This window comes from Cervus canadensis, chromosome 23, assembly GCF_019320065.1.
Source record: "Cervus canadensis isolate Bull #8, Minnesota chromosome 23, ASM1932006v1, whole genome shotgun sequence".
NCBI lineage: Eukaryota > Metazoa > Chordata > Mammalia > Artiodactyla > Cervidae > Cervus > Cervus canadensis.
The window spans coordinates 8417957-8445441 of NC_057408.1; the positions used below are offsets into that span (position 1 = coordinate 8417957).

Sequence of the window (27485 nt, forward strand, 5' to 3'; positions counted from 1 at the left end):
AGTGGCTGTGTTCATATATTCGGGCAATTGTTCTTTTTCTTCATCTAATATTACTTCGATTCTGTCACATACTATACTACTTGATCCCTTACTCAAACACAAGTGGTATACAGTTGGTCAAATTGATAGGTTCTAAATTTTACATCAAACTCTAATTACTTGTAAAATTGAGAGGGAGTGACAGTGTGTAATTTAGTGGTTATAAGCCAGATCTTTAAATTCTTACAAAGAAAGCGTATAAAATTTGTTGGCCATCCAAAACTCTTTGAAAACAAAATCAGACTTAGTACTCGAAAAATAACCCAGTTTAAAGATTCCTTTAAAATTGATGGGAATAATAGGAAAAGGCTGCTCTGAAGATCCCCACTCTCGGTACACAGCAAATCAGCTGGATATGCATTATTGTGCGCTCTGTTAGACCAATTTGTCCCCTTCCCATGGTGAAATGATCCTACAGTTATATTTATGACAAGCGCTGAATTTCTGTTGAGAGAAAATTTGCTCAGAGAGAAAATTTAGCACCCTGGGTCAGAGGTAACCTTGCAGAGATGAATCCTAAATAGAAAAGCAGGAGGTCAAGCTTGACTCATATGAGAAAAATTGAGAAAAGTTTTGATTGCTTTTAAAAAGTGTCACTGTGATCTCTTGTCACAGTTACCTTTTCTTGGTATTTAATATCTGCCCTGAAGAACATAAATATGAAAACAAAAAGTCAGTAATGTTTGAGTCGCTTCTCACTGGGGGGAAATGTTTTCTTCTGAGTGATGGCAATGCTAGTATGAAAATGATGGATGATTTACATAGAACTCCTTTTCCCCTTCATGTAAGAGTAAATTGATCAGATCTAGCATTTTCACATCTCTTTTTCCACATCTTAATTATTTCTCTAGTCTCTTGTAGGCACAAGCAGCCAATAAGTTTTAAAGTAATCATGGGATTTTAGAGGTTAATTGCAGATTTACTCTTTTAGAGGGTCAGGTAGGGAAGGGAAAGTCAATGTGTCTCTGTCTGGGTGGGTGTGTATAATGGTAAAATTAATCCTTATGAAGCTCTCAGCACCAGTTGCCATTCTGAGAGCTTAACATGTACTGACTAACTAAATCCACATAACAATGTGTGTGTGTACTAAGTTGCTGCAGACATGTCTGATCCTTTGCGACCCTATGAACTGTAACTCACCAGGTTCCTCTGTCCCTGGGATTCTCCAGGCAAAAATACTGGAGTGGATTGCCATGCCCTCTTCCAAGAGATCTTCCTGACCTGGGGATCAAAGCCACGCCTCTTTCATCTCTTGCGCTGGCAGGCAGGTTCTTTACCACTAGTGCCACCTGGGGATACTGTGGGAGATAAACTGTCATTTTCCCCAGTTTACTGATAAAGAAGCTGAAGCTCACAGAGTCCAAGTCGTTTGCCTATAGACCCACAGCTGGTAAGCAGCCAGACCATGATTCAAACCCAGACAGCCATCTTCCAAAGCCCTTATTTTGAACAACCACGTGTATCCACCACTACATGCTACATATACATATACACAACCACACAGGAGGTCATCCTGTAAGTGGGAAGTGGCAGCACTGAATATATGATCCTGATAGTCCCTTACCTCAGGAAACACAAGTGTGGTGCTATCCCTACTGCCTTGGTCAGCTCGAGTGGCCAATACAAAACACCACAGTCTGGGTGTGTTAAGTAGCATGTATTTTCTCATAGTTCTGGAGGCTGGAAGTCTCAGATCAGGGTTTGGCAGGGTTGGTGTCTGGTGAGAGCTCTCTTCCTGGCTTGCAGACTGCTGCCTTCTTGCTGTATTGTCCTCACAGGGTGGAGAGAGTGAGAGTGAGCTCATGACCCTGCTTATAAGGATGCTAATCTTATTGGATCAGGGCCCCACCCTTATGACCTCATTTAACTTCAAGTACTTCTGTAAAGACCTGTATCTCCTAATATAGTCACACTGGGTGTCACGAATTCAACATATGTATTTGGAGATGGGGAGGACATAATTCAGTACATACCATCTACTTTCAAAACCAAAACTGTTCTTTCACTGATTCTCTTTCCAGATTTTCAAATGAGGAAGCAGACAAAATTGTTGTGCAGGTCACTCAGATATAGTGTCAGGAAGAGTTGGAACTCAAACATGTTTATCTCTGACTCCCAGAGTATGCTGTCTTTCCTTTGTAGACTGTTGCCCTATTTATGAAAAAATTGGCCTTTTGTTTTTCTACAATCAGCTTAAACCTTTTAGATCTTCAAACAGAAGCATTTATTAAAGCCTCTTGTTTGGGGATCACAGTGGAGGATAGCCATAACTATAAAGTGTGACCAATTCTCGAAAGTAATTATTAGATCAAACTTTCAATCATAACTGATTGCTTTTGCATCCTTGAGCAAGTGAAAGGAAAGGCAGTTGCACAGTCGTGTCTGGTTCTTTGTGACCCCATGGACTGTAGCTTGCCTGGCTCCTCTGTCTATGGAATTCTCCAGGAAAGAATACTGGTGTGGGTTGCTATTTCCTTCTCCAGGTGATCTTTCTGACCCAGGGATCCAATCTGGGTCTCCTGCATTGCAGACGTATTCTTTACCAACTGAGCCACTAGGGAAGCATTTAACCCCAAAATGTCATCCTCTGTGTTGAGGTGTCGATAATGTAAAAAGTAGTAATTCTTAGCATGAACACAAATGGTTTCAATTTCATATGTGCTTCTGTGCTTGCCCACCGGGGCAGTAGTGCAGGTGCTGTGGTCATGACACAGTGCCATAAAGAGGAATCCTCATGAAATGATCTGTATGATGATATGAATTATGAGGGAAAATGGCTTGCTTCGAGCACCGTCAAGTATCTTTAATTCACCACGGCCTGCAGAGGGGGTGATGTAAAACAGGAGACCTGGAAAAGAGGCATAAATTCACAGGCCAGTTTTCAGATCCAGATGAAGGCGGCCTGCTGACAATTGCCCTCCCACTGCTGAGAGAGAATTACACTCCTCTGAATGGTGGTAAGGGCTGGTAACGCTCCAGGCTTTCCCTTCAGCTCGGTAGGTGATGGAAGAGAACCAGAACGCGATCGGATGCGGGAGATGCTAGCACCATGCTAACGCTGTGAGCTCCCATGCGGATTTGGGCATGTGACTGAACTTCTCTCAGCATCCTCACCTGTAAAATGATGATTTAGCCCAAATGGTCTTTGATTTCTTTTAAGTTTAAGGTGATCAAATTTTAGAATTGGTGTTAGAAAAATAAAGCCCAGGCACAGCATCTTCGCGTCGGGTCGCCCTTCGCACGTCAGGATTCCCACTGCCTGTCTGCCACTCTTCTGTGAGTTGTGCCTGCGCTAGCATATTTAGTTCTCACAACATCCTTACAGATGCAGAAAGCAAAACTCTTAAGAGGTTAAATCTTGCCCAAAGACTCACAGTATGTAAGGAGTTAGGCTGAGATACATACCCAGGCTAAGTAGCTTGAGTATCTCTGCTCAGAACCAATGTATAATTTCTGGAAATGCAGTAAGTTAATCAACTCCTACTTTGTTATCAAAAAAGTGAAACTTACACACCCTTCCCATAAATTCACCCAGTTTAAAGGTCTTTGTGTTTCCTCAATAGGGTATTCAGGCCAAGTCCTTGACATCACACCTACCATTTTCCACCTCAACAGGTTTAATCTCATGCATAAACAGAATGTTAATTGTTTCCAGTTTTAGGGAAATAAGCTTTTCAAGGCAGTCTAGTCAAGCTTGGAATTTAGTTAATGTAATTCAGATTTTGCAGGATTTGGATCAGAGGAGCCAGGCTGCTGTTTGAGAAATTGACACCTTTAGCACCTTTTGATGGGAGTCATTTAATTGAAAATGAAAACCTCTTTTTACCCTGTTATCCTGTGTAATTTCAACTCACTTTATTAGTCAACTGCTTGCTACACTCCCTTGAAAAAAAACTACTCTCACATGTGTTTTTCTCAGCTCCAGAATTTTGTAATTCTGGAAATTATAGTGTTAAAAAAAAAAAAAAAAGGCCCCAAATGAGTAATGTGCATTTGATAAAATATCCTGTCCCCAGCAAGCAACCAAGAAACTGCCTAGTCAACCTCTCAGAAGTTATTAGGTTTTAATAGGTAACTTTGAAAGAAAAAAAAAAAAAGTACCTAGTGCTCACAGGAGTTAACATGATTCATGGCATAGTTTTAATCTTCTCAGACCTGAAAGCTAGACATTTTCATTAATAAGCCCTCAGATATCTTAAGCAAGTTCTTATTGTCAAGCCCCCTGTGATGCCAAAGGTCCTTCTTTGTCATAGATATGGGCCAAATATTAAGTTCCTAGCTTTATTTTCTTCCTGCTTTATCATCCTGGATTCTGCCTCATCAGTTTTCTCCCTGAAACACAGATGGTTCAATGTTACTTGCAGAATGAAGTCAGTTCTTTGACATCAAGGTCCTGGTTGTCTGACCTCAAATTTCCCCTTCTAGACTCACAACCAGTTTATCCCTCCGCTAATGTCACAGTCTATTAGCAAAGATCCACAAATCACTCTGGACAAAAAGTATTTTTAGAACTCCATGCTCTAACTCCTGCTGTCCTTTTAGCCTTAGCAGCACATTCTCCCTTTCTGAGACGAGTCCTTATCTTTGAAGGCTTCTTCTCAATTGTCTTTTGTCCAAGAAGTCTTTGTTACCTTTCTGGCCATTTATTCTTCTGTGTGTCCTTAACACCCAGTGTAGTCTCTGCTATGCTGTTTGTTTCTTATAGTTCATCTATGTATGTACCCCAGCGTCTTGGCCAGGTTGTAAATTCTTTGGTGGCAAAGGGCTAGTCTCTTTCACATTGTCACCTCTGCCTCCCTACACCCCCAATCTCTAGTTATGAACCTATCATATTATAGTTGACCGATAAGAGTTTGTTGGATTGAATTATGACACAGATATTTGGGAAACAGAGTGATCTGGCAAGATAGACTTTACCATCTCATCCGAAGTATTGTTTGGAAAAACCCACAAGTAATAGAGCTCATGCGTGTGGGATGCAGTGCAGTCAGCCCTCCCTATCTTCCTGTTCCAAACCTGCAGATTCAGCCAGCGTTGAATCCTGTCCTGTGTTTACCTATTATATTTGAGCATCCATAGATTTTGGCCTCTGAGGCAAGTTCTGGATCCGATCCCTGCAGTTATTGAGGGATGGCTGTATAGGCGATTGATCTCGGGGGGATGAAAAAGATATGAAAATATTTTTTCCAGCAGGGAAAATGTATCTTCAATATTTATCTGTTAAATTAAAGCTGAACAGAAAGACAAGTTCTCTGTGATTCAGGAGAAGGTGGTCACATTTGTAGATGATTTTGATCCACTGGGTCCTTTTCTTGACCTTCACCCTTCTCTGTGAAGGTTCTTCATCCTCCTCACCTTTCTTGACCTTCTCTGTCATTTACTGTCAGAGAAAATGTATACACTTGCCATTCACCAGCTGCTCATGATCCTGAGTGTGTAAAGAACAAAATCAAAAGTAGTGGGTGCAGATAAGTTTTTGAAATTCCAAATGTGCGATATGAAAACAATTGGACTCACTTTTGACAACCTGTTTAAAACTGTTTGCCTAGCACTCTTCTGGGTGTGATGGAACATAAGAAAGAAGTATGGTTCCATGGGTTCATTTTCAAAAAGATACAGTACAGTTAGGATGTAAAGACTAGCATCCCAATATGGAAGTGTGAAATGCTAAAGCAGGTGGTACTATCTGCATATGTATGTTATAGGGTTTCAGATAGGAATCACTGTGAATAGTAGTAGAAAATACTTCTTGAGATCCAGTAGTTTAAATATATGAGGAAAACTTGAGTCAGCACAAATGACTACAGAGGGAAAATGACTTGAACTTTTATTCAGAAAAACCCTAGAATAGGTAAAACAAGAAGCTGCCCAAAGAATGAGGATTGCAAAATATGTTCAGGGCGTAATTAGGGCACCGCTGTACAGACTAGAACACTGGGGTTGAGATAAATTGGTAACAGGGCTTTTGCTGTTTCTCTCTGCTCTAACACAGCAGTTCTCAGGGCTTTTTACTCTGAAATACGTCAAGTGCCTGCTGTTTACACTGACCCCTGAGACCAGCAGTGTTCCCCTGCATCCAGAATCCCGCAAACCCCATTCACTCTTGACTGCTGATGCTGATCAAACATTGTTTGAGGGGAACAGCATCAGTGAGAGTGTGGGTTGGGGCAAGGAAAGGAAAACTTGGAATAGGAACAGGGCCTCACTCTTCATCATCAACTCTTTAAAGCATTTTCCTAGCTCTTTTGGCCCCCTTCTCTTATGCCTTTTCTGAAGGGTCCCCTTCACTTGTTGCAGTGCTTGGCATGGTGACAGAGACTACTATTTCGTTTCTTTTCCAAAGTCTGTTGTGTTTTTCTGTGCCTTACTGAAAAGGGAGCTGCCCTCTTAGGTCAAACCCGCCCGGCAAAGCCCTCCCACTCACACGCCCTGATCAACTCTAGGAGATGCTCTAAGTTCTGCCCACACTCATTCCCTCGCCATCTTTCATTTGTTAAATTGTTCAATAATGGTAAAATCATCACATCAAAGTTGGACAGATCCAACCATTTAAAAGGAGTATGTTAGTCAGCCTTTCTGAGCCACAGTTTGCTCATCTATAAAACGGAGCTAATAACGTCTACATCATGAATTTGTAATTAATAGTATCCTCACCCTATTTATTATAGGAGTCTTTCCTGTTGTATTTAATTTGTTCTTCACACTCAGCTAGAATCATCTCTCTAGAATGCATGTTTGATTGAGTCACTGTTCTGCTTAAAATACCTTCAGTGGATCTGTCCCCTATAAGAAAAACTCTAGACTCTTTTGTAAAGCATAGAATGAGTTTTATGATTTCATCTCGGCCTCTTTCTCTAAGCTTACCCAGTTCATTCTTCTCTGGTACTTTTACACTCATCTTTTAATTCCCAGGTGTCACCACTGAAAACTCAGGGATCACCCTGAGTGATGTCGCCTCAGATGCCACCCCTGAAACACCTTCCATCATTTTCTAGGTGGAAATAGTCAATAGTCCTGTTTTGCCATGTGCACATACTTAAAATCTTTTTTTTTAACTTTTTAATTTTATAATGTAGTTGTTATTATTCACTTAACATATTTTCTCTCACTAGATTATGAACCTCTGCAGTAGTCCTTTTATATGCAGTGGCTGGTCCACTCAACACATTTGTGGACTAGATGGATGGAGCATGGACAGATACATGAATGAAGAAGTTCTGTGCTCCAACCATGTTGTTATTTCCACATCCTAACAGTGCAGCCAGCAGGATGCTCCCATTCCACTTTTCATACTGCAGTTACAACTTCCCTATAATAGTCACTTGGAGAAGAAAGAGCATTCATGTTCTTCTGTTACTTCTTGCTGTGCTACTTGGCAACCTCACTAACACACAACCATATCTCACACTGCCTTCTGGATAGACTTGTGGACCGTGCAGGTGGGGGAAGCTATAATAGACCCTCATAGACTTTGGGAATGGTTGCTCTTTTATAATCCACGTAAGACCCAGCCTCACCTCCATGTTTCAGTCTGGTCAATGGATAGGCTCTTGGGAAGATCTAGTCATCCAGGGAAGAATGTTTAAAGAAACAGGATGCTTTTTAGATTTTCATAAACACTAGGCTGCCTCTAAAAATGATTTCTTAGACCCATATGCTGGCCATTATTCCAGATACATTATCAGAAAGAATGTATTCAGAGAGATTCCTGTGAGAGGAAATGATTCAGAGACCATTTAGCTTTACCATATCAGTAATATTGTTATCACTGTTTTTTATTCTGTTAGCAATTAAATTTTAACAGAAGTTTTCTTCTAAGCTTATGTGAATGGTATTTGCACTAACTAATAAGCTTATTTGACTTTTCATAGGCGGGAGCTTATGGCATGTGTGATCAGGAGCAGTTGACACAAAAGTTTTCTTTTGTGACCAGATGAACTGACACAGACTAATCGTACTTTAAGTCATATATATCAGAATGTATGAGCTTCCCTTTCCTGAAACCTTTGATGAGGCTAACTGTTTCCTGTGAACAAAAGATCTCATTGATCTGAATGGTTCTGTTGGTCCCCTGATATTTGCCTTTTGAGTTTTTAATCCGTTCTCCCTTGGAAGATGTTGAAAATGAGCCATGTTAGAGTTCATAACAGTAACCAATGTTCTTCTGAAATAGATAAGCACATATATACGTGTTTATTTTATAATATTTATCACTTCAGTTCAGTTGCTTAGTCACGTCCAACTCTTTGTGACCCCACGGACTGCAGCATACCAGGCCTCCCTGTCCATCACCAACTCTCGGAGTTTACTCAAACTCATGTCCATTGAGTCAGTGATGCCATCCAATCATTCTCATCCTCTGGAGTCCCCTTCTCCTCCTGCCTTCAATCTTTCCCAGCATCAGGGTCTTTTCTAAGGAAAATATTTTTCCTAGCATCATACATGCATATGTATTTCATAGATACAAGAATTTTTTCTTCTCTTTTCTTTGATTGACATATGCCACATGCTTAGAAATCCAGACATGAGTTGGTCTGGACTAGTGCTGCTTTTTATCTGTATTTGCAAAAGATGAAAAGTGAAATGTTTGTAAAATTTTTCCTAGTTTAGAACATCACTTGCACAACTTTCTTTACACATCATTTGCCATGTTCCAGAAAAGATTATGCATGTGCTACAGGGAATCACTCCAATACTTTGGCCACCTCATGCGAAGAGTTGATTCATTGGAAAAGACCCTGATGCTGGAAGGGATTGGGAGCAGGAGGAGAAGGGGACGACAGAGGATGAAATGGCTGGATGGCATCACCGACTCAATGGGCATGAGTTTGAGTAAACTCCGGGAGTTGGTGATGGACAGGGAGGCCTGGCGTGCTGCGATTCATGGGGTCGCAAAGAGTCAGACACGACTGAGCAACTGAACTGAACAGGGAATCAGGACCCAGAATAAAACTGCAGTGTCAATCAAGAGTTAGGAATTAAGAGTTTATTTGTTTAAATTGTTCATGTCTAGAACAAATAAATTTCTGTTTTGTCCAGAAGTATCCTGATTGACACTTGGGTCCAGGCAAAATTGATAATGGCAGGTTGTTTCACCCTTAAAGTATCCTAATCTTCATAATAACTATATGTTCACTCTATTCATGACATTTGTATATGAAATTATAATCTTATATTTTATACTGATTTCTAAGGATTTTTAGAGGGCTTCTCTGATAGCTTAGTTGGTAAATAACCTGTCTACAATGCAGGAGACCCCGGTTTGATTCCTGGGTTAGGAAGATCCACTGGAGAAGGGATAGGCTACTCATTCCAGTAGGCTTGGACTTCCTTTGTGTCTCAGCTGGTAAAGAATCCACCTGCAGTGCGGGAGACCGGGGTTAAGAAAATGAATTTACTTCTTGTCAGAACCTACTTTATTTATATTTTATGGCATAAAGGCAGAAATCAGAACCCCTCAAAGAAATGCCTCTCATGGTCAAGGAAAAGATGGACAATGGCTTATTTGGTTCTCTTGCACTGGGTCTGACGAGAGTAGGTCACCAAATGCCTTCCCGTTCCCATCAATTATTGCTCATAGACTTGCCACAGGACCCTTGAGCACAAAACCTCAATAACCCCCTTCATGGATCACAGCCTTGTGCTGGCAAAGGGGCTTGCATAACTCCATGGAGCTATGAGCCACGCTGTGCATAGCTACCCAAGATGGACAGATCACAGGAAGAGTTCTAATAACACCTGGTTCGCTGGAGGAGGGAATGGCAACCTACTCCAGTATTCTTGCCAGGAGAACCCCATGAACAGTATGAAAAGGCAGAAAGTATGACACCAGAAGATGAGCCCATCACCACCACCCCCGACCCCAGGTTGGAAGGTGTCCAATATGCTACTGGGGAAAAGCAGAAGGCAATTACTATAATAGCTCCACAAATAATGAAGAGGCTGGGCCAAAGTGGAAATGGTGCTCAGATGTGGATGGGTCTGGTGATGAAAGGAAAGTCTGATGCTATCAAGAACAATACTGCATAGAAACCTGGAATGTTACGTCCATGAAGCATGGTAAATAACTGGACATGGCCAAGCAGGAGGTGGCAAGAGTGAACATCAACATCTTAGACAGTGAACCAAGGTGGATGGGAACAGGTGAATTTAATTCAGATGCCCATTATATCTACTACTGTGGGCAAGAACCCCTTAGAAGTAGCAGAGGAACCCTCCAAGTTAACAGGAGTTCAAAATGCAGTACTTGGGTGCAATCTCAAAAATGACAGAATGATCTCAGCTCATTTCCAAGGCAAACCATTCAAATCACAGTAATCCAAGTCTGTGCCCAAACAACGATGGTGAAGAGCTGAAGTTGCCTGATTCTGTGAAGATCTACAAGACCTTCTAGAACTAGCAGCAAAAAAAGAAAAAAAGTCCTTTTCATCATACAGGATTAGAATACAAAAATAGGAAGTCAAGAGACCGCTGGAATAACAGGCAAGTTTGGCAGAAGGGCAAAGGCTAACAGAGTTTTGTTAAGAGAACACGCTGGTCATAGCAAGCACACTTTTTCCTGCAACATGAGACGACTCTACACATGGACATCACCAGATGGTCAATACCAAACTCAGACTGATTATGTTCTTTGCAGCCAAAGATGGAGAAGCTCTATACAGTCAGCAAAAACAAGACCTGGAGCTGACTGTGGCTCACATCATCAGCTCCTTATTGCAAAATTCAGGCTTAAATTGAAGAAAGTAGGGAAAACACTAGACCATTCGGGTAGGACCTAAATCAAATCCCTTATGGTTATACGTAGAGGTGATTAATAGAATCAAGGGATGAGATCTGGTAGACAGAGTGCTTGAAGAACTAGGAATAACATTTTACAGGAGGTGGTGACCAAAACCATCCCAAAGAAAAAGAAATGCAGGAAGGCAAAGTGTTTATCTGAGGGGGCTTTATAAATAGCTGAAGAAAGAAGAGAAGCAAAAGGCAAGGGGAAAACTGAAAGATATACCCAACTTCAGAGTTCCAGAGAATAGCAAGGAGAGATAAGATCTTCTTAAATGAATAGGGCAGAGAAATAGAGGAAAACAATGTCAAGGGAAAAACTAGAGATCTCTTCAAGAAAAGTGGAGATATCAAGGGAACATTTCATGCAAGGATGAGCATGATAAAGGACAGAAACAGCAAGGATCTAACAGGAGCAGAAGAGGCTAAGAAGATATGGCAAGAATACACAGAAGGACTATAAAAAAAAAGTCTTAATGACCCAGATAACCATGGTGCTGTGGTTACTCACCTAGAGCTGGATATCCTGGAATGTAAGGTCAGTCAGGCCTTAGGAAGCATTGCTATGAGCAAAGTTACTGGAAGTGATGGAATTTTAGCTGAGTTATTTAAAATCATAAAAGAGTATGCTGTTAAAGTGCTGAACTCAATACGCCAGAAAATTCGGAAAACACACCAGTGGCCACAGGACTGGAAAAGGTCAGTTTTTCATTCCAATCTCAAAGAAAGGCAATGCCAAGAATGTTCAAACTACTGTACAGTTGCACTCATTTCACATGATAGCAAGTTCAGTTCAGTCACTCAGTTGTGTCCAACTCTTTGCGACCCCATGGACTGCAGCATGCCAGGCCTCCCTGTCCATCACCAACTCCTGAAGTTTACTCAAACTCATGTCCATTGAATCAGTGACACTATCTAACCATCTCATCCTCTGTCGTCCTCTTCTCCTTCCACCCTCAATCCTTCCAAGCATCAGGGTCTTTTCAAATGAGTCAGTTCTTCACATCAGGTGGCCAAAGTATTGGAGTTTCAGCTTCAGCATCAGTCCTTCCAAGGAATATTCAGGACTGATTTCCTTTAGGATGGACTGGTTGGATCTCCTTACAGTCCAAGGGACTCTCAAGAGTCTTCTCCAACACCACAGTTCAAAAGCACCAATTTGTGGTGCTCAGCTTTCTTTATAGTCCAACTCTCACATCCATACTTGACTCCTGGAAAAATCATAGCTTTGACTAGATGGACCTTTGTTGGCAAAGTAATGTCTCTGCTTTTTAATATGCTGTCTATGTTGGTCATAACTTTTCTTCCAAGGAGTAAGCATCTTTTAATTTCATGGCTGCAGTCACCATCTACAGTAACATGATAGCAAGGTTATGTTCAAAATCCTTCAAACCAGACTTCAGCAGTATATGAACCAAGAATTTCCAGGTGTACTAGCTGTGTTTCAAAGAGACAGAGGAACCAGAGATCAAATTTCCAACATTTACTGGATCATGGAGAAAGTAGGGAAGTTTGAGAAAAACATCTACTTCAGTCCACTGACTATGCTAAGACTTTTGATTGTGTGGATTACAGAAAACTGTGGAAAATTCTTACAGAGATGGGAATACCAAACCATTTTACCTGTCTCCTGAGAAACCTGTACATGGGTCAAGAAGCAACAGTTAGAACTGGACATGGAACACAGACTGTTTCAAAATTGTGAAAGGAGTACATCAAGGCTGTATATTGTCACCCTGCTGATTTAACTTATATTCAGATTACATCATTCAAAATGCTTGAATGGATGAATCACAAGCTGGAATCAAGATTGCTGGGAGAGATAGCAACAGCCTCAGGTATACAGATGACACCACTTTGCTGGTAGAAAGTTAAGAGACTATTGATAAGGGTGAAAGAGGAGAGTGAAAAGGCTGGTTTGAAACTCAGCATTCAAAAAACTAAGATCATGACATCCAGTCCCATCACTTCATGGCCAGTAGAAGGAAAAAAAGCAGAAGCAGTGACATATTTTATTTTTTTGTACTCCAAAATCACTGCAGTAGTGACTGCGCTCATGAAGGAAAACTATGACAAACCTAGACAGCATATTTAAAAACAGAGACATCACTTTGCTGACAAGGGTCCATATAATTAAAGCTATGGTTTCTCCAGTAGTCATGTACAGATATGAGAGTTGGATCATAAAGAAGTGTGAGCCCCAAGAATTGATGCTTTCTAACTGTGGTGTTGGATAAGACTGTTGAAATCCCTTGGACTGCAGGGAGATCCAATCAGTCCATCCTAAAGGAAATCAGTCCTGAATATTTATTGGAAGGACTGATGCTGAAGCTGAAGCTCCAATAATTTGGCCACCTGATGAATGTGAAGAACAGACTCATTTGAAAAGACCCTGATGCTGGGAAAGATTGAAGGCAAGAGAAGCGGGTGACAGAGGATGAGATGGTTAGCATCACCAACTCAATGGAGATGAATTTGAACAAACTCCGGGTGGTAGTGGAGGACAGAGGAGCCTGGGGTGCTGCAGTTCATGAGGTCACAAAGATTAGGACATGGCTAAGCAACTGAATAACAACAATGCAGCCTCAGTACATGCTAGTTGCCCTTGTATATGAAGTAGTAATATTATACTTTCTTTTAATCAGTGAACTTTCTTTCATGTTAGCTTGAAAACAATGTGTTGAACCTGAGGGAAGGATGAAAAGAGCTCATTCATTTTTCTGTTAATATATGTTTGAAATATCCTAGGTATAGGCTATGATTTTGCTTCCTAGTTTTGATACCTTTTTTCAAAGTCAGCAGGGTTACCAACTCTTAGTCACATTTTTCAGCCTCTGGAAAAGCATCTGCTTTAAATATATCTCAATATGATCTGTGTACTGAGCAGTAAAATTATATTCACATGGCATCAATGCATTATCTTTACCCACTGGTATACAAGACAGAAAATCAATGCACTTCCCTTCATTATCACCAGAATTATCTTCAATGAAACAATTTCTAAGATCAAGAAGATATCTCAGTGCTGTGTATCCTTCGGAGGATATATATTGAACGAATGTTAGACAACCAGTCTGTCCATTTAATTTACATTATGGCCTATATCTTGGGATTGATTGTGTGAGTTCCATTCTGAAGGACCCTCTGTTAACTTCAGTCAGGAAGAATGAATTAAAAATAGATTAGAACTACCACATTCAGCTTTTTCTATGTCCTCTGCAGAATAAATTTCCATTCACTCCTTTCTGAACTTATAAACATCCACTCAGAAAAACCACTCCAGAACTCAAATTCTAGGTGAATTAATCTTTTCTACAGACTTTATTTTTGGGGGCTCCAAAGTCACTGCAGATAGTGACTACAGCCATGAAATTAAAAGACGCTTGCTCCTTGGAAGAAAAGCTATGACCAACATAGACAGCATATTAAAAAGCAGAGACATTACTTTGTCAACAAAGGTCTGTCTAGTCAAAGTTATGGTTTTTCCAGTAGTCATGTATGGATGTGAGAATTGGACTATAAAGAAAGCTGAACACCAAAGAACTGAGGCTTTTGAACTGTGGTGTTGGGGAAGACTCTTGAGAGTCCCTTGGACTGTAAGGAGATCCAACCAGTCCATCCTAAAGGAAATCAGTCCTGAATATTCCTTGGAAGGACTGATGCTGAAGCTGAAACTCCAATACTTTGGCTACCTGATATGAAGAACTGACTCATTTGAAAAGACCCTGATGCTGGGAAAGATTGAAGGCAGGAGGAGAAGGGGACGACAGAGGATGAGCTGGCTGGATGGCATCACCAACTCATGGACATGAGTTTGAGTAAACTCGGGGAGCTGGTGATGGACAGGGAGGCCTGGCATGCTGTAGTCCATGGGGTCGCCAAGAGTTGGACACGACTGAATAACTGAACTGAACTGAGGTGTTAAGCAATTTTACCATAGGGAATATTCTTCATCTGCCCATATGTATTAAAACTTCATGTCTGATGTAAGCATTATACTGTTTAATTTTACACACTTCAGTACAAATATAGAAGCAATATTTTAAGTAATAATGTAAGAATAATATAAACATTAACGTGTAATAGTAATAACTTAAAGTATGTTTGTTATTAACACATTACAAAGTGTTCTCAGTTTAGTCACTTATCAAGTATTGAGAGTATGGTATAAATGTCACTGTGGTAACCACCAAGAAATATAATAATGAGCACACATCCCGAAAGAATTTATGTTACCTCTGCCCATTTTTCTCTCAATCCAGAGAGTAGCTAGTAGGAAAATCATGGAGACTAACTTTTGCCTAAGGGAGTTTGTTTCTCTTGCCAAAATAAGATGATCTATCCTTTAAATAAAGCATAGAAAATAACTCTTTAAGTGACTTTAGCATTTATACTGTTTAAAGAGTGTAAACAGTGGAGGAGCATGAATTTTTTGGTTTGGACCTTCCTTAGAGGTATGTAAATACAATATTTTTAAATAACTTGAAAAAGTCCCAGTCTTCTTCTTTTCAAGTCAAATATGGGATCATGGCCTTTTTTTTTTTTTCTCTTCTTTCTGAAACCAGAGAAAGGTGCTTTGCTTCAGTAATCAAAACTTTTTGGAAGAAACAGTTTTTTGGATGAAATTATCTGGATGAAATCCATGGTTGGTTAAGAGATTCGTTACTTTATCATCTTAATTCTGTTCCTCACCCTAATTTCTATTAGGAAATTTGGGTACAGAGGAACACAAGAGCTCTTCTTTATATTCTTGAGAATACAATACTATATTTACATAGACATTTTCATTCCTGTTGTTCCTGTAAAATCATATTACTAATTCCTTAATGAAAAAAGAAACTACCTATCTCTAGTTTTTTGAACTATGTGGAGCTTTATTTGAATAATTTTTAAAAACTTCATACATTCACACGTATTACTTCCACAAATGTCGTGTTTAAATATCCATATATTTATTACTTATTTATAATTTTTAATTTTGAAAAATATTAGAGATTTAGTACCATAAGCAAAAAAAGGAATCAATGGATTTAAGATAAATTTAATTGTGAAACATACAAGACTAAAAATACGTTATCTTTTATTTGCATGTACTTCTTTTAAAAATACTAGATAAATGAAAGATATTTTCACTGAAACCTAATAGTGATTTTATAGTAATAGTAAATCAATTTAGTAATAGTTATTTTATAGTAGGAATTAACTTATTCTTAAATCTTTAAAGTCAGAATAAGTTAAAAATGATCTGATATTAGCTAATATTAACCATAAATAGTCCTGTATAGGATTTGGATTCAGTGAGCCAACGCTATCTGTCTTGGCAGGTTCTATATCTAATAAATCTTTTTATGCTACCCCTCCCATGAGCATCTAGGACTATGCCTTGCCTATAGTGGGCACTTAGTATATTTTGAGTGAATTATTATCAGTTTTATGCTCCATTAAAAAATTAAGACCTCTGGGAACGAATAGTAGTTTATATCTTTACTTTTAAGTGACTTTTCATCTTCCACAATCTAATTAGGTCACTCTTTCCCTTAATCAGTGCTTATGAAATTCACCAACTTTACAAAACACATCTAATGTTTCAACTACAGCAAAAAGCCCTTTTGACATGAGAAATAGTAATAGTCCAGTGTTTCATCTGACAATTTTGTGATTCTTGCCTTAAGATAGCAGGAGAATCTTCTGTTTTTAACTTGTTATTTGTGGTGGATAATCTGCCTGCCAGTGCAGGAGATGTGGATTCTATCCCTGGATTGGGAAGATCCCTAGGATGAGGAAATGGCAACCCACTCCAGTATTCTTGCCTGGAAAATTCCGTGGACAGAGGAGCCTGACGGGCTACAGCCCACAGTGTTACAAAGAGTCTGACGTGACTGAGTGACCAAACATACACACACACATTTACCCAATTTGCCCATAAAAAGACTTCTTGGGATTTAAAAGACATATTTTAGAGAACAAAAACATAGAAGCACACAAAATGATATTTGATTCCCACATCTTTAAATAAAGAGATCCCAGACTCCTCGATATCCCCAGAATGAGTTTTGTGTGTCTTTACTGAAGAGGTGCCAGAAGTCTTAAATTACCATGAATCCAATCTTGCTTGTTGATGATATCAAGTTTCCTTAAAGTATTTCCTGTTGGATTTGTTAAGAGTTACCTAATTTTCTTTCATGGTATCCATCTAATTATAACCAACAAAATATTAACTGATGTCAGTACCTTAGATTATGTGAGTAGAATGCTTAAGTTTTCAGCTGCTCTGTTATTTCAAAAGTATCTCGAGTTCCTTTATCTTACACAGAGCTCTAACCTATGACATCGGATATTCTTCTGCATACTGAAATTCACCATGTAATCAATAGCCTCACTGAATCTAAAGGGTGCTATACCCACAGAGATTTATGTTTAAGTAATATATGGATGTGCTCAGGGGCTTGTTTCTGCATCTTCCCACAAACTAGCTGGGAGAATAAGAAAGTTCATTAAAAAGACATTTGTCAGGATGCTAGAGCAATAGGAAAAATCCTCCACAGGCTATGTACCTAATTTCCAGCCAATACAGAATGACTCCCAACAGGAATCATTTATTGCTTTAGTGGCTTAAGTGATGGGGCTGTTAGCATCTCTTTTGGCTGACTGCTTTACAATCTAGTTGCTTTCAGATGTGTGAAAAGTCATCTTAATATTCATACAGAACTTCTGTCTCACTTCATTTCTTCCAGCCTTGATCTGTCAGTGTCCTGTGGGCAACGCTTATTGAAATCCCAGGTGTGTCAGAGTTACACAAACAAGGGGCTTGGGGAAAGGGTTAGGCTTCTCTATGTTTCAGTCATCACCCCCCAAAATGTCTTCACAATTGCTTATTTCATTCTTTTTTAAGTCACTCAGTCATGACCAACTCTTTGTGACCCCATGGACTGTAGCCCATCAGGCTCCTCTGTCCTTGGGATTTCCCAGGCCAGAATATTGGGGTGGGTATCCATCCCCTTCTCCAGGGGATCTTCCTGACCCAGGAATCGAACCTGTGTCTTCTACATTGCGGATGGATTCTTCACCATCCAAGCCGCCAGGGAAGCCCAGTCACCACCATTCCTTCCTGCCTCACACACCGGAACCTCCATCCTAATTCCCACTTGTTTATATACCCAGAGTCATTGACCAGCAGATTTTAAACGTACCAATTTATCCTGGAAACAGAATGTAATGTGATTGGATTAATTTATCAATGCTTGCTGGAAACCCAACACCCTCAGTTCAGCTCTGACTTGACACTGAAAGAATTTTTTTAAAAATTATGAATGCATGGTCTGGTAACAAGACTTGTTTCTTCACAATTCTTTTGCAAATAAAATGATAAGCTCTTGGAAAAGCTGTAGTTAAAAGCGCTAACCACAGAAAGTTTGGTATGCACAGGAATGTCACAGGAGCAGGACTTGGAAGTCTTCAAAAAGAAAAAAAAAAAAAATCTGTACATCTGACAAAAACAACGAGTGTTATCCTAGCTGGCTTCCTCAACATCACCCACTGGTGATAACCACTTTCAGAAATCACACTCCAAAGTGAATAAAGAATTATCTGCACTCTTGTGTTTGTATAGAGATTCAACTCCCAAATGTTTTTTTTCTAATAGATATTCTAGAACTCAAAATCTAATCAAATAATTACAGTTCTACAAACATACCAATAGAAAAGGGAATTACCTGTAGTGAAAAACTGTTAATTAAATGTGGATGATAGCATAATTACTTCTAGTTAATGTCTGGCTCAGTTCTCTTAAAGACTACTCGTGTAATTGTTGAACACCTATTAGAAGGCAGTGCTTCCAATAATGTGATGCTCAAGAAACCTCGTTTCTTAGTGTATTTGTAAGAAATAGACTATGTGTCTTGTGACACACCCCCTAGTCTTTATTCCATATTCAATAATTCATTCTCAGGCACCTACTTGGCATATAACACAAAGACAACTTACCAGGCAAAAAGTGCTGTCCCCTTGTAAAGTAGTAATGCTAATTTGCCACAAAATCATGTCTAGTGGGCAACAGCCTAGACTAGACCCCTTGAAGCAAGGAGTAGGCGGGCTCTGTCTCTCTAGGAGCCAACACCCCCGTTCCTTCTGTTCGGAGATGTTCAAGATAAACACTTAGAACAACCCTGATGTACCTGTTGGCGGCCTGTTAATGAGGATATTGGAGGAAAAAAAAGAGGAAGTGAGGGGTCAGCTTTAGCTTGTTTAGAAGAGTATTTTCATGACAGATTTTTCCTCACACATAGAAAATAGCATTTTCTTGCAAAGTATAATGTTATCACTATTTTCAGGCTGTCTTTGAGGTAGATAAGTTAATCTTACTCAGTTTTTTATTTTTAAATACTATTGTTGTCTGTTTTGTTTCACTTGTGTTTCCATGTTGTAGGTCCACTAACATTCTGATATATTTTCCCAATGAACAGGTCGCCATGGAGATGGAAGTTATTGGCCAGTTGATACGAATTTGATTGATAGAAGCACTCTGAATGGTAAGTATATAAATGAGGTTCTATTGGATTAATCACATTAATTTAAATGGTTAATTCTAGCATGTTTGAGGCAAATTTTCTGTTGACTGCAAGTGCCAATAACCTCAAACTTAGGGTTTTAGTGGGGATAATACAAGCATGAAATTATTAGTAAACTTGGAGCTTATTTCACTAGGAGACAGCGGCAATGAGAGCTGACAAGTACACAAAATAGTCAGTTAGAAAAGCCTAGACATAGAGAATTTTATAAATGATGCAGGGCTGTTAACTATCTCAGTCTGAAAGTACTCTATGTATTTGAAATATTTCCAAAAATGAAATTTTATTAAAGAGAGGTGACGTCAAAAGTACAGCAAGCTGAAACCCATTCAGTTTCATCAACTGAAGTTTCTAGGACTTTTTGAAGAGTCAGAGTGCCAGGAAATTAAGAGGCAATCTATACAGACAATTGAGAAGGAACAATTATTTCCTCACAGTTTCCATCACTGCTGAACAATGGTTATATATGTTACAGATGAAGCAAATGTAAGCCATGAACACAGAACAATACATTTCTTAAATGGCGTGTCCTAAAGAACACTAATCTTGGACAGAAATGCCCAATGGAACAGCTGAAAATACTGGAGGCCCAGTAAAATTTGTATTATTTCTAATTGCCTAAGAGCTGAGGCAAAGAAAAATATTGCAAGGGATTACCATCTCAATGTATGTAGGCCTCTCAATGTACATATCCATAGGCAACTAGAAATAATTCAAACTTAACTGAACCTCCTCTATTCTTAATTACTAAATCTGGCAAACCTAGTTTTGGATCAGTACCAAGTTTAAAAGTTTGGTATTGACTATTTGAATTTGCCGTTCAAAAGAGAATGAATTCCTAATCAAAAAGAAACCCTAGCCCAAATTTGACATGGCCAGATAAGTCAAAGATAAGAACTTTTCTTTTCACAGGAGGCAGACTTCAGATGAAGAGAAGGACAGTAATTGAGAGAAATGCATGTCATTGTATTTTTGTTTTTACTATTTAAGATTCCTAGTGAGAAATATAATTGTATTTAAATTTGATCTGATATACATTATCTCACAGGAGAGTCATGAAGATAAAATAAATAAATGACATCCAATGACTTTGAGCCATTTTAGATAGATTATTGGCATTATCCCTTCTCAGATTTCTGCATCACTTAATGATGTTCTAGGCATTTCCTATTAAATAAGTGGGATGAACAAAGTACCTGAAACATTTCTAGAAACCCTACTGAAATAACTAATTATTACAGGCTATATGATTAATTAAGGTGATCTGATAACCTCAGAGACATGGATGGTAGAGGGCATGCTTAATCTATTTCCTGTTCTTTTTTGCTATCCAGTAAATGATGGTAAATATTAATATGTAATTTGCCTTTAGCTTGTGCTCTTATATGCAATTCAGCAAAGGCATTTGAAAGCTCTACCTTCCTAATTAAAATTCTGCCAACATCTTGTACCATAGGAAGAGGGTATATTTTCAAATTATATATACAAATGACACCTTGACTGATAAAACTCTAACACCCCCCACCTTTGCAAAGTAGGCTGCATCAACAAGAACACTTTAAAATCTTGAGTTTTTGAACCTCACATACAATGAAAATTTCATACATCTCCTTATGTAGTGACAGAATTATAGAGGTTTCCTATCTCTCCTTTTACTTGCTGGATTCATCCTTCAAAGGATTGTAATAGAATAATGGTTTACTGTCAGAATACTCAAGCCAGTTGCAAATAAATTTAGAGCTTGCTAATCATTTACTTTCTCTTATGTGTCACTCTTTTAAAAGCAACGCTCTTGGAACTCAAATAAAGAAAAACAAAGCTATAGTTCATGTTTATTCTTGAAGTTGGAAGCCCTTAATTAAATTGAGGAAACTGAAGAGGCTTTCTAAATTATTTTCTGATGACGGGTGGAATCAAAGCTAATATGCAGTGATATGATAGTATTTTACTTCTATGATGCGTTCAATTTTATGGTTCACCTTCTTGCAGCAGGAGAATCTTCAACTTCTGAAAATGTGATTTTGTAGTTTATATTTGTCTGAAGGATAACAACAGTGAAAATTACTTCAATTCAGTTGTTTTCTTATGGTGGAAGATAAATCACCAATTATGTTGGTAGTTTTTCCCATAGTCTTCAAAATTAATAATTTTGGTAAAGAAATCTACAAACCCTACAAAAATGTTGTTTTATTGGCTTTAACCTTTGAAAACTCAATTAATTTGACAGATGTGATACTTTGGTGAAGCATTACTTTAAAATTAATGTTATTGATTAATTTTTTAGTGTTTAGAACCATATTTGGTATTCTGAAAAACATGACTTAAATGTTGCATTTAGGAGAAAAAGCCATGATTTGCCCTCCAGTTTTGAAAACCTTCGTTTATTTAACTCAATAGCATTTTAACTAACCTAAATAGAGCATACAGAGAAACTCTTTCCATATTTGCATGAGATGGTCATTCTGAGGTTGGTAAAGTATTACAGGGCACCCAACAGACACCTTAATGCCAAAAGAAAGGTCCAGAAATAAAATTTTACACTCAATTCCCTGATGTAAAGATAATTGGAGCATCTCAGGTGTCTCAAGTTCTAGTCTACAAGAGGCTGTGCCCACCTACTATCTAAACATCTAAAATGATGTTAAGGACCTCAGACTAATCCCAAGCTCCAGGTATTGGATGTGCCTTTGTCCTGGTTTAGAAATGTGTGAATCAAGTCACTTACGTTTTTGGACCTCAGTTTTCATCAGAACATAGGAAGTGTTCAGCTTGATCAGGATTTCTCAACCACAGAACTATTTCCATCTGGGACTGAATAACATTTGTCATTGGGCTCCTTCTGTGCACTATGGGAAGTGTAGCAGCATCCCTGGCCATTATCCACCAGGGGCCGGGAGGATTTCTTCTCCACTCTGTTGGAACAACCCAAACTGTCTCTAGACATTGCCAAATTTCCTCTTGCGGGGTAAAATCTCCCCAGTTTAAAAACCACTCATCTTGATTAGCAACCTCCAGAAGTTGTTACAAGGTACATGGGTCCCTTGAGAAGCTCCGTGAAAAAAGTTTTCCATCATCAATAAGCATTGGGAAACTCATTTGATATTGACTTCTCTTTGGCCAGGTCCTCGCCTTCTCCTGAACACTTAGAGTACCAGTCTTGAGAGCGCGTCTCTGCTCACTGTGTGCCCTTGATTCAGTGATCTCCACTCCCAGGCTTCAGATTCCATCTACACACCAACTCCCACATTTACATCTCTAACACAGACCTTCAGGCTGCCTCTTTATGATTCATCGTGAGACCTCAACTCTGACCTATTCAAGACTGAACCTCTGTTCTTGCCCCACTGAGTCTGCCTGTACTTTCAGCCTCTCCCCCACCCTAGACATCAGGACTGCTGCTGAGGCCCGAACCTTCCTTTCTACCCTCCCCCATGTGCAATCCAGCTTGTTCATTTCCTTGCCAGCTCTATGGCGTACCTGTCCTCTCTGCTTGACTGAAATTGCCACCATCTCAGTTTAAGGGATCATCTCCTTTTAACCTGGCGAATTCAGTATCCTCTTAGCTGGTCTGTTTTTCCACCACCAAGTCCTCTCCATGTAGAGGGAAGAGATATCTCCTTAGAATAAATGAAGCCTGTCACTTTGCTGAAAACTCTTAAACCATTTGTAGCTTTACCAAGGATGATTGAATGGGATCTACAAGGCTCATATGAGCAGGGTCTTGTTTATCTTTCCCACCTCATTTTGTGCCATTTCCTCTTTGTTCCCAGTGTTCCAGACATACACACAGTCTGCTGTTAGTTCCCTCATAGAGGAACAAGAACTAACTCCTAACAATACTTTAAAATTCAGCTTAAATGTCACTTCTATAATGAGATTTCTCATGACCTCCATCTTCTGTCAGTGACCTCCTATTATATCTTCATGTTACATCTTTTTACATGAACTCTTCTTTAAAGCACCAATTGTAGAGATAATTTAATATATATATATATAAAACAGTGAATTGAAAGCAACGATTATGCCTCTCTTTTGGGGGGGAGTGGGATGAGCAATCAGCATTCTAATTTGGGAATTATTCTCAGGCCACATAATATATAAGACTATGGCATAAAAATTATTATGAAATCGTATGTATATATGTGGTCCCATAAATAGTTTTTAGTGGTTTCATAATCTGGCTGTTGGTCCTTCTCTCCTCTTCCAGAAACATATCTCAGAAATGGAGCTTTTGCATCTCTCTGCTATTAGCTATGCCTTGATCCCAAGTAAGAAGAAATCTGACATTCTGTTCATATCACCATGACCCACATGGGGTACATGTTTCAGGAATGGAAGACAGAACATTTAACACATAGGAACTTTTTTTTCCTTCTCTGGTCCAAGCAATTCCAATTTACATGGTCTTAAAAAATATTTACCCAGTGTTACTGCCATGTATGACTCAAGCTAAGTTTGTCAGAAATGGTGACCTGTTAAATTTAAATTAAGGTAATAAAATCCACGAGCTCCCCAAATGCCTCCACTGTATGCTGCCACATAAAAGGTTAACTTATACCAATCAGGTAACTTATTAAGAACAGAAACGGCATGTTGAGGTATAACTGCAACATGATTTTTTAAATTGTAAGTAAAACTAACAAAGTTCTGACCTTACTTGCCTCACTCCTTTGTCATAAAGGAAAAAGTTGCTTCAAGGAAACCTTATTTCTTTCATTTATAATCAGAATCTTTTAACAGCAAGTACTATGTAAAGACTTGATGAGTTACCCACCCCTGAGATTCAAGTTATATTGGTAGCATTTATTGTTTTCCAATAATATTGAGTCAACAATAATGTGTTTAAAATTAGGTGACTATCTTTTTAAAAAAAAAACCCAACGATTCCTAGATAAGTTAGTTATCAAAAGATAGTGTTTCACTTTTAAGGCAAGTGCTGGGTTATTATATTCACTTGTGAAAACAAGTTACATTTCACATTGAATATTATCTACAAGCTTTCTAGGAAATTTGGAGTTTAGAAGTCCACACCAAAAGTATCCCAAATGGTATGGTAGATTATTAAGTTAGGCAAAATTTTATTTAATATTTCAGTAGTATAGTGATATTATAAGCAATTACTCTGTGTAGGGCACTGAGATAGTTGTTTTGCATGTATTTTTTTTTCTAATTCTGACAGTAACTACATACAGTAAATATTATTATTTCCATTTTACAGATAAAGGCATGAAAAAAGCTATTTAAAGGCTCATTAGTCACGCTTGTTTATATAAGCAAATTATCATTCTGCTATTTTCACTTAAATATTGTCTGCCATGAGGTACAGTTGCAAAACAAGGAAAAAAATTATATTAGAGGTTTATGGCCTCTTTCCAACCCTGTGGCTGCTTTTAAGTAGGATTCATATACCCTTGACAGGTTGAAAATTAAATGTGCTTTATAGATAACTGCTGTAAAGGAATGGAAAGTGTGAGTGATGGGTGTCAAATAGTTTGTCTTTCACAGCATCAAATAAATAATATTTTCTCAGCCTGTTCTGATTCGTGTCATGGTGGAATCTTATCACCCAAAGCAGCATACTTCCCATCCTCCCCACTTTCTATTCCGTGTGAAAGCATAATTATGTTTTTTCTTTGAGATATAATTCACATACCATAAATTCACCCTTTGAAAGTACACAACTCGGTGGTTTTTAGCATTTTCACAAGGTTCTACCACCATCGCCACTATCTAGTTCTAGAATGTCTTCATTACTCCAAAGCGAAACCCTGTACCATTAAGTGGTTTTTCGCCAATCACGTTTCTCCACATCCACTGGCAAACACTCAACTACTTTCTGTCCCTATACACTTGCCTATTCTGGATATCTCACGTAAATTGTTGTTTCGTCGCTGAGTTGTATCCAACTCTTTTGCGACCCCATGGACTGTAGGTAGCCCGCCAGGCTCCTCTGTCCATGGGATTCTCCAGGCAAGAATACTGGAATGGGCTGCCATTTCCTTCTCCAGAAGATCTTCCCAACCCAGAGAATGAACCTGAGTCTCTTGCATTGGCAGGCAGATTCTTTACATCACTAGGGAAACCCACAATTTCATATGAGTAGAATCATACAATATGATGTCTGGCTTTTGTGTCTGGCTGCTTTCACTTAGCATAACAACTTCAAGGCATATTAATTTTGTATCATGTATTAACGTTTCCTTTCTTTTTATGACTGGATAGTGTTCTATTGTCTGAATATATCACATTTCTTCATCCGTTCATCAGTTGATGGCTCTGGGGTTTCCCACTTGCGACAATTTTGAATAAGGTAGCTATGAATATTCCCGTGTAGGTTTCTGTGTGGACTTGGTTTCATTTATCATGGGTAGATAACTTAGATCTTTCCTGTCATTTTTTCATTGCCTTTTCCCCCCAGCTTCAGGAATGCTCAGAACACTAGGAACTCTGAATCCTTAGCTGAGCATGATAAGCCATGGGCTCCCAGACATCCTTAACCTGATCTCCACTTGCCTCTCTTTCCCCAGAACCACCCATTGGCAAGATGCACCCCCCACACAGCAGCGTCACTCCTCAGAAGAACAGCAACCTGCTTGTGATCATCGTGGTCACCGTTGGCATCATCACAGTGCTGGTGGTGGTGGTGGTGGCCGTGATTTGTACCCGGCGTTCTTCAGCCCAGCAGAGAAAGTAGGTAACAGCTAGTTGCCAGAGAAAAGTCACTGTTTGACCTGAATGCCAGTTTTGTTTAATGTTTATTGTTTTGGCTGCCACCGGTCTTAGTTGCTACTTAGTGGATCTTTACTTGCAGCATGTGGGATCTTAGTTCCCTGACCAGGGATGGGACATGTATCCCCCGCAATGGAAGCACAGAGTCCTAACCACTGGACTGCTAGGGAAGTCCTGAATGCCATCTTTCTGAGTTAGATTTTTGATGGCTCTCTTCCTGTGCATGTTCATGACTCACCATGCATTCTCTATCTCCTCTCCTGACCTGGGCAGAAATCTTGCCTTTTGTCCATTCCAGGCCCATAAGATAAGTGGGTGAGGAAAAGGCTTGCAGATGGAATAGCAGAATCCACCTGAACAAACACTTTGCACTTCTCCTTGATTTTACTTCTTTATTTTTTTTTTTTTGAATTTTGACTGCAGTGGGTCTTCGTTGAGCAGGCCTCTCTCTGGTGGTAGTGTGCAGGAGCCCAGCAGTTGTGGCACACGGGCTCTCTACTCGTGGCACACGGGCTCTCTAGTTTCGGCATGCCAGTTTAATTGACCTGCGGCATGTAGGATCTCAGTTGGCCGACCAGGGCTCGAACCTGTATCCCCTGCATTGGAAGCTGGGTTCCTAACTGCTGGCCCAGCAGGGAAGGCCCTGATTTTAATCCTTGAGACCAGATTCTTATGTTCAAGTGAGGGTAGGCGTTCCTTAAGTAACGCTTAGAGAATGGACTTCACCATGTCCCTACTTATGACTCTCTCTGCAATTACGGAAGAAAGGTTGGAGATGTGTGTTCCTCTAAAAGTATTGATTTATCCCTTTTGACATGGAAGTTCATAGGCATTTAGTCAGTGCCTGTCACATGAACGACTGAGTGTAGAATACCAAAGTCAGCATAGTTACAATGCTATGGTGTGTGTAGTTTGGAGGCAGTAGTTACGATGGAAGAGAGATTCCAAAAATTCAAAATGATTCAGATTGCCTGGCTCTGGTTGACTTTCAGAAATTAAAAATTTTGAGGGTCTTAAAAATATTTTCATATCATGCAGCCCTAGGTAATAATACAGAGAATGATACATCAAAGTACAAAGTTTGAAATGGAAAGGAGGTTTGATTCAGCTTATCACCTCCCAGCAAAACCCTCTAACCAGCATATTAACCTTGTCCCAGCCAGTTGTGGGAATCAGAAATAATCTTCTGGTTATTTTATGCCTATCTAGCATTTTTCAAATTCAGCCCGATATGGTTTTTCTCACCTGTGCTGTTCTCACTGGATTGGCTATAATAGGCTTTTCCCTTAATTTCTGTTTGTTTTTGGCCTGAGGCGTGGTGCTCTGCATGCCTGAGGCATGGGCTCACAGGTGGCTGGTGTGACAACTATA

General features: G+C 39.3%; 1 protein-coding gene across 6 annotated transcripts in view; it reads left to right on the forward strand.

The window, feature by feature from the left end:
- DCC (DCC netrin 1 receptor) overlaps positions 1–27485 on the forward strand; it is a 1219152-nt gene that overhangs the window by 1095497 nt on the left and 96170 nt on the right. For all 6 annotated transcript variants that reach the window (XM_043444495.1, XM_043444496.1, XM_043444497.1 and 3 more), the window contains 2 exons: positions 19281–19346; positions 25913–26075. In XM_043444495.1, the coding sequence (XP_043300430.1) occupies positions 19281–19346; positions 25913–26075 (229 nt within the window). The remainder of the gene's footprint in view (positions 1–19280; positions 19347–25912; positions 26076–27485) is intronic.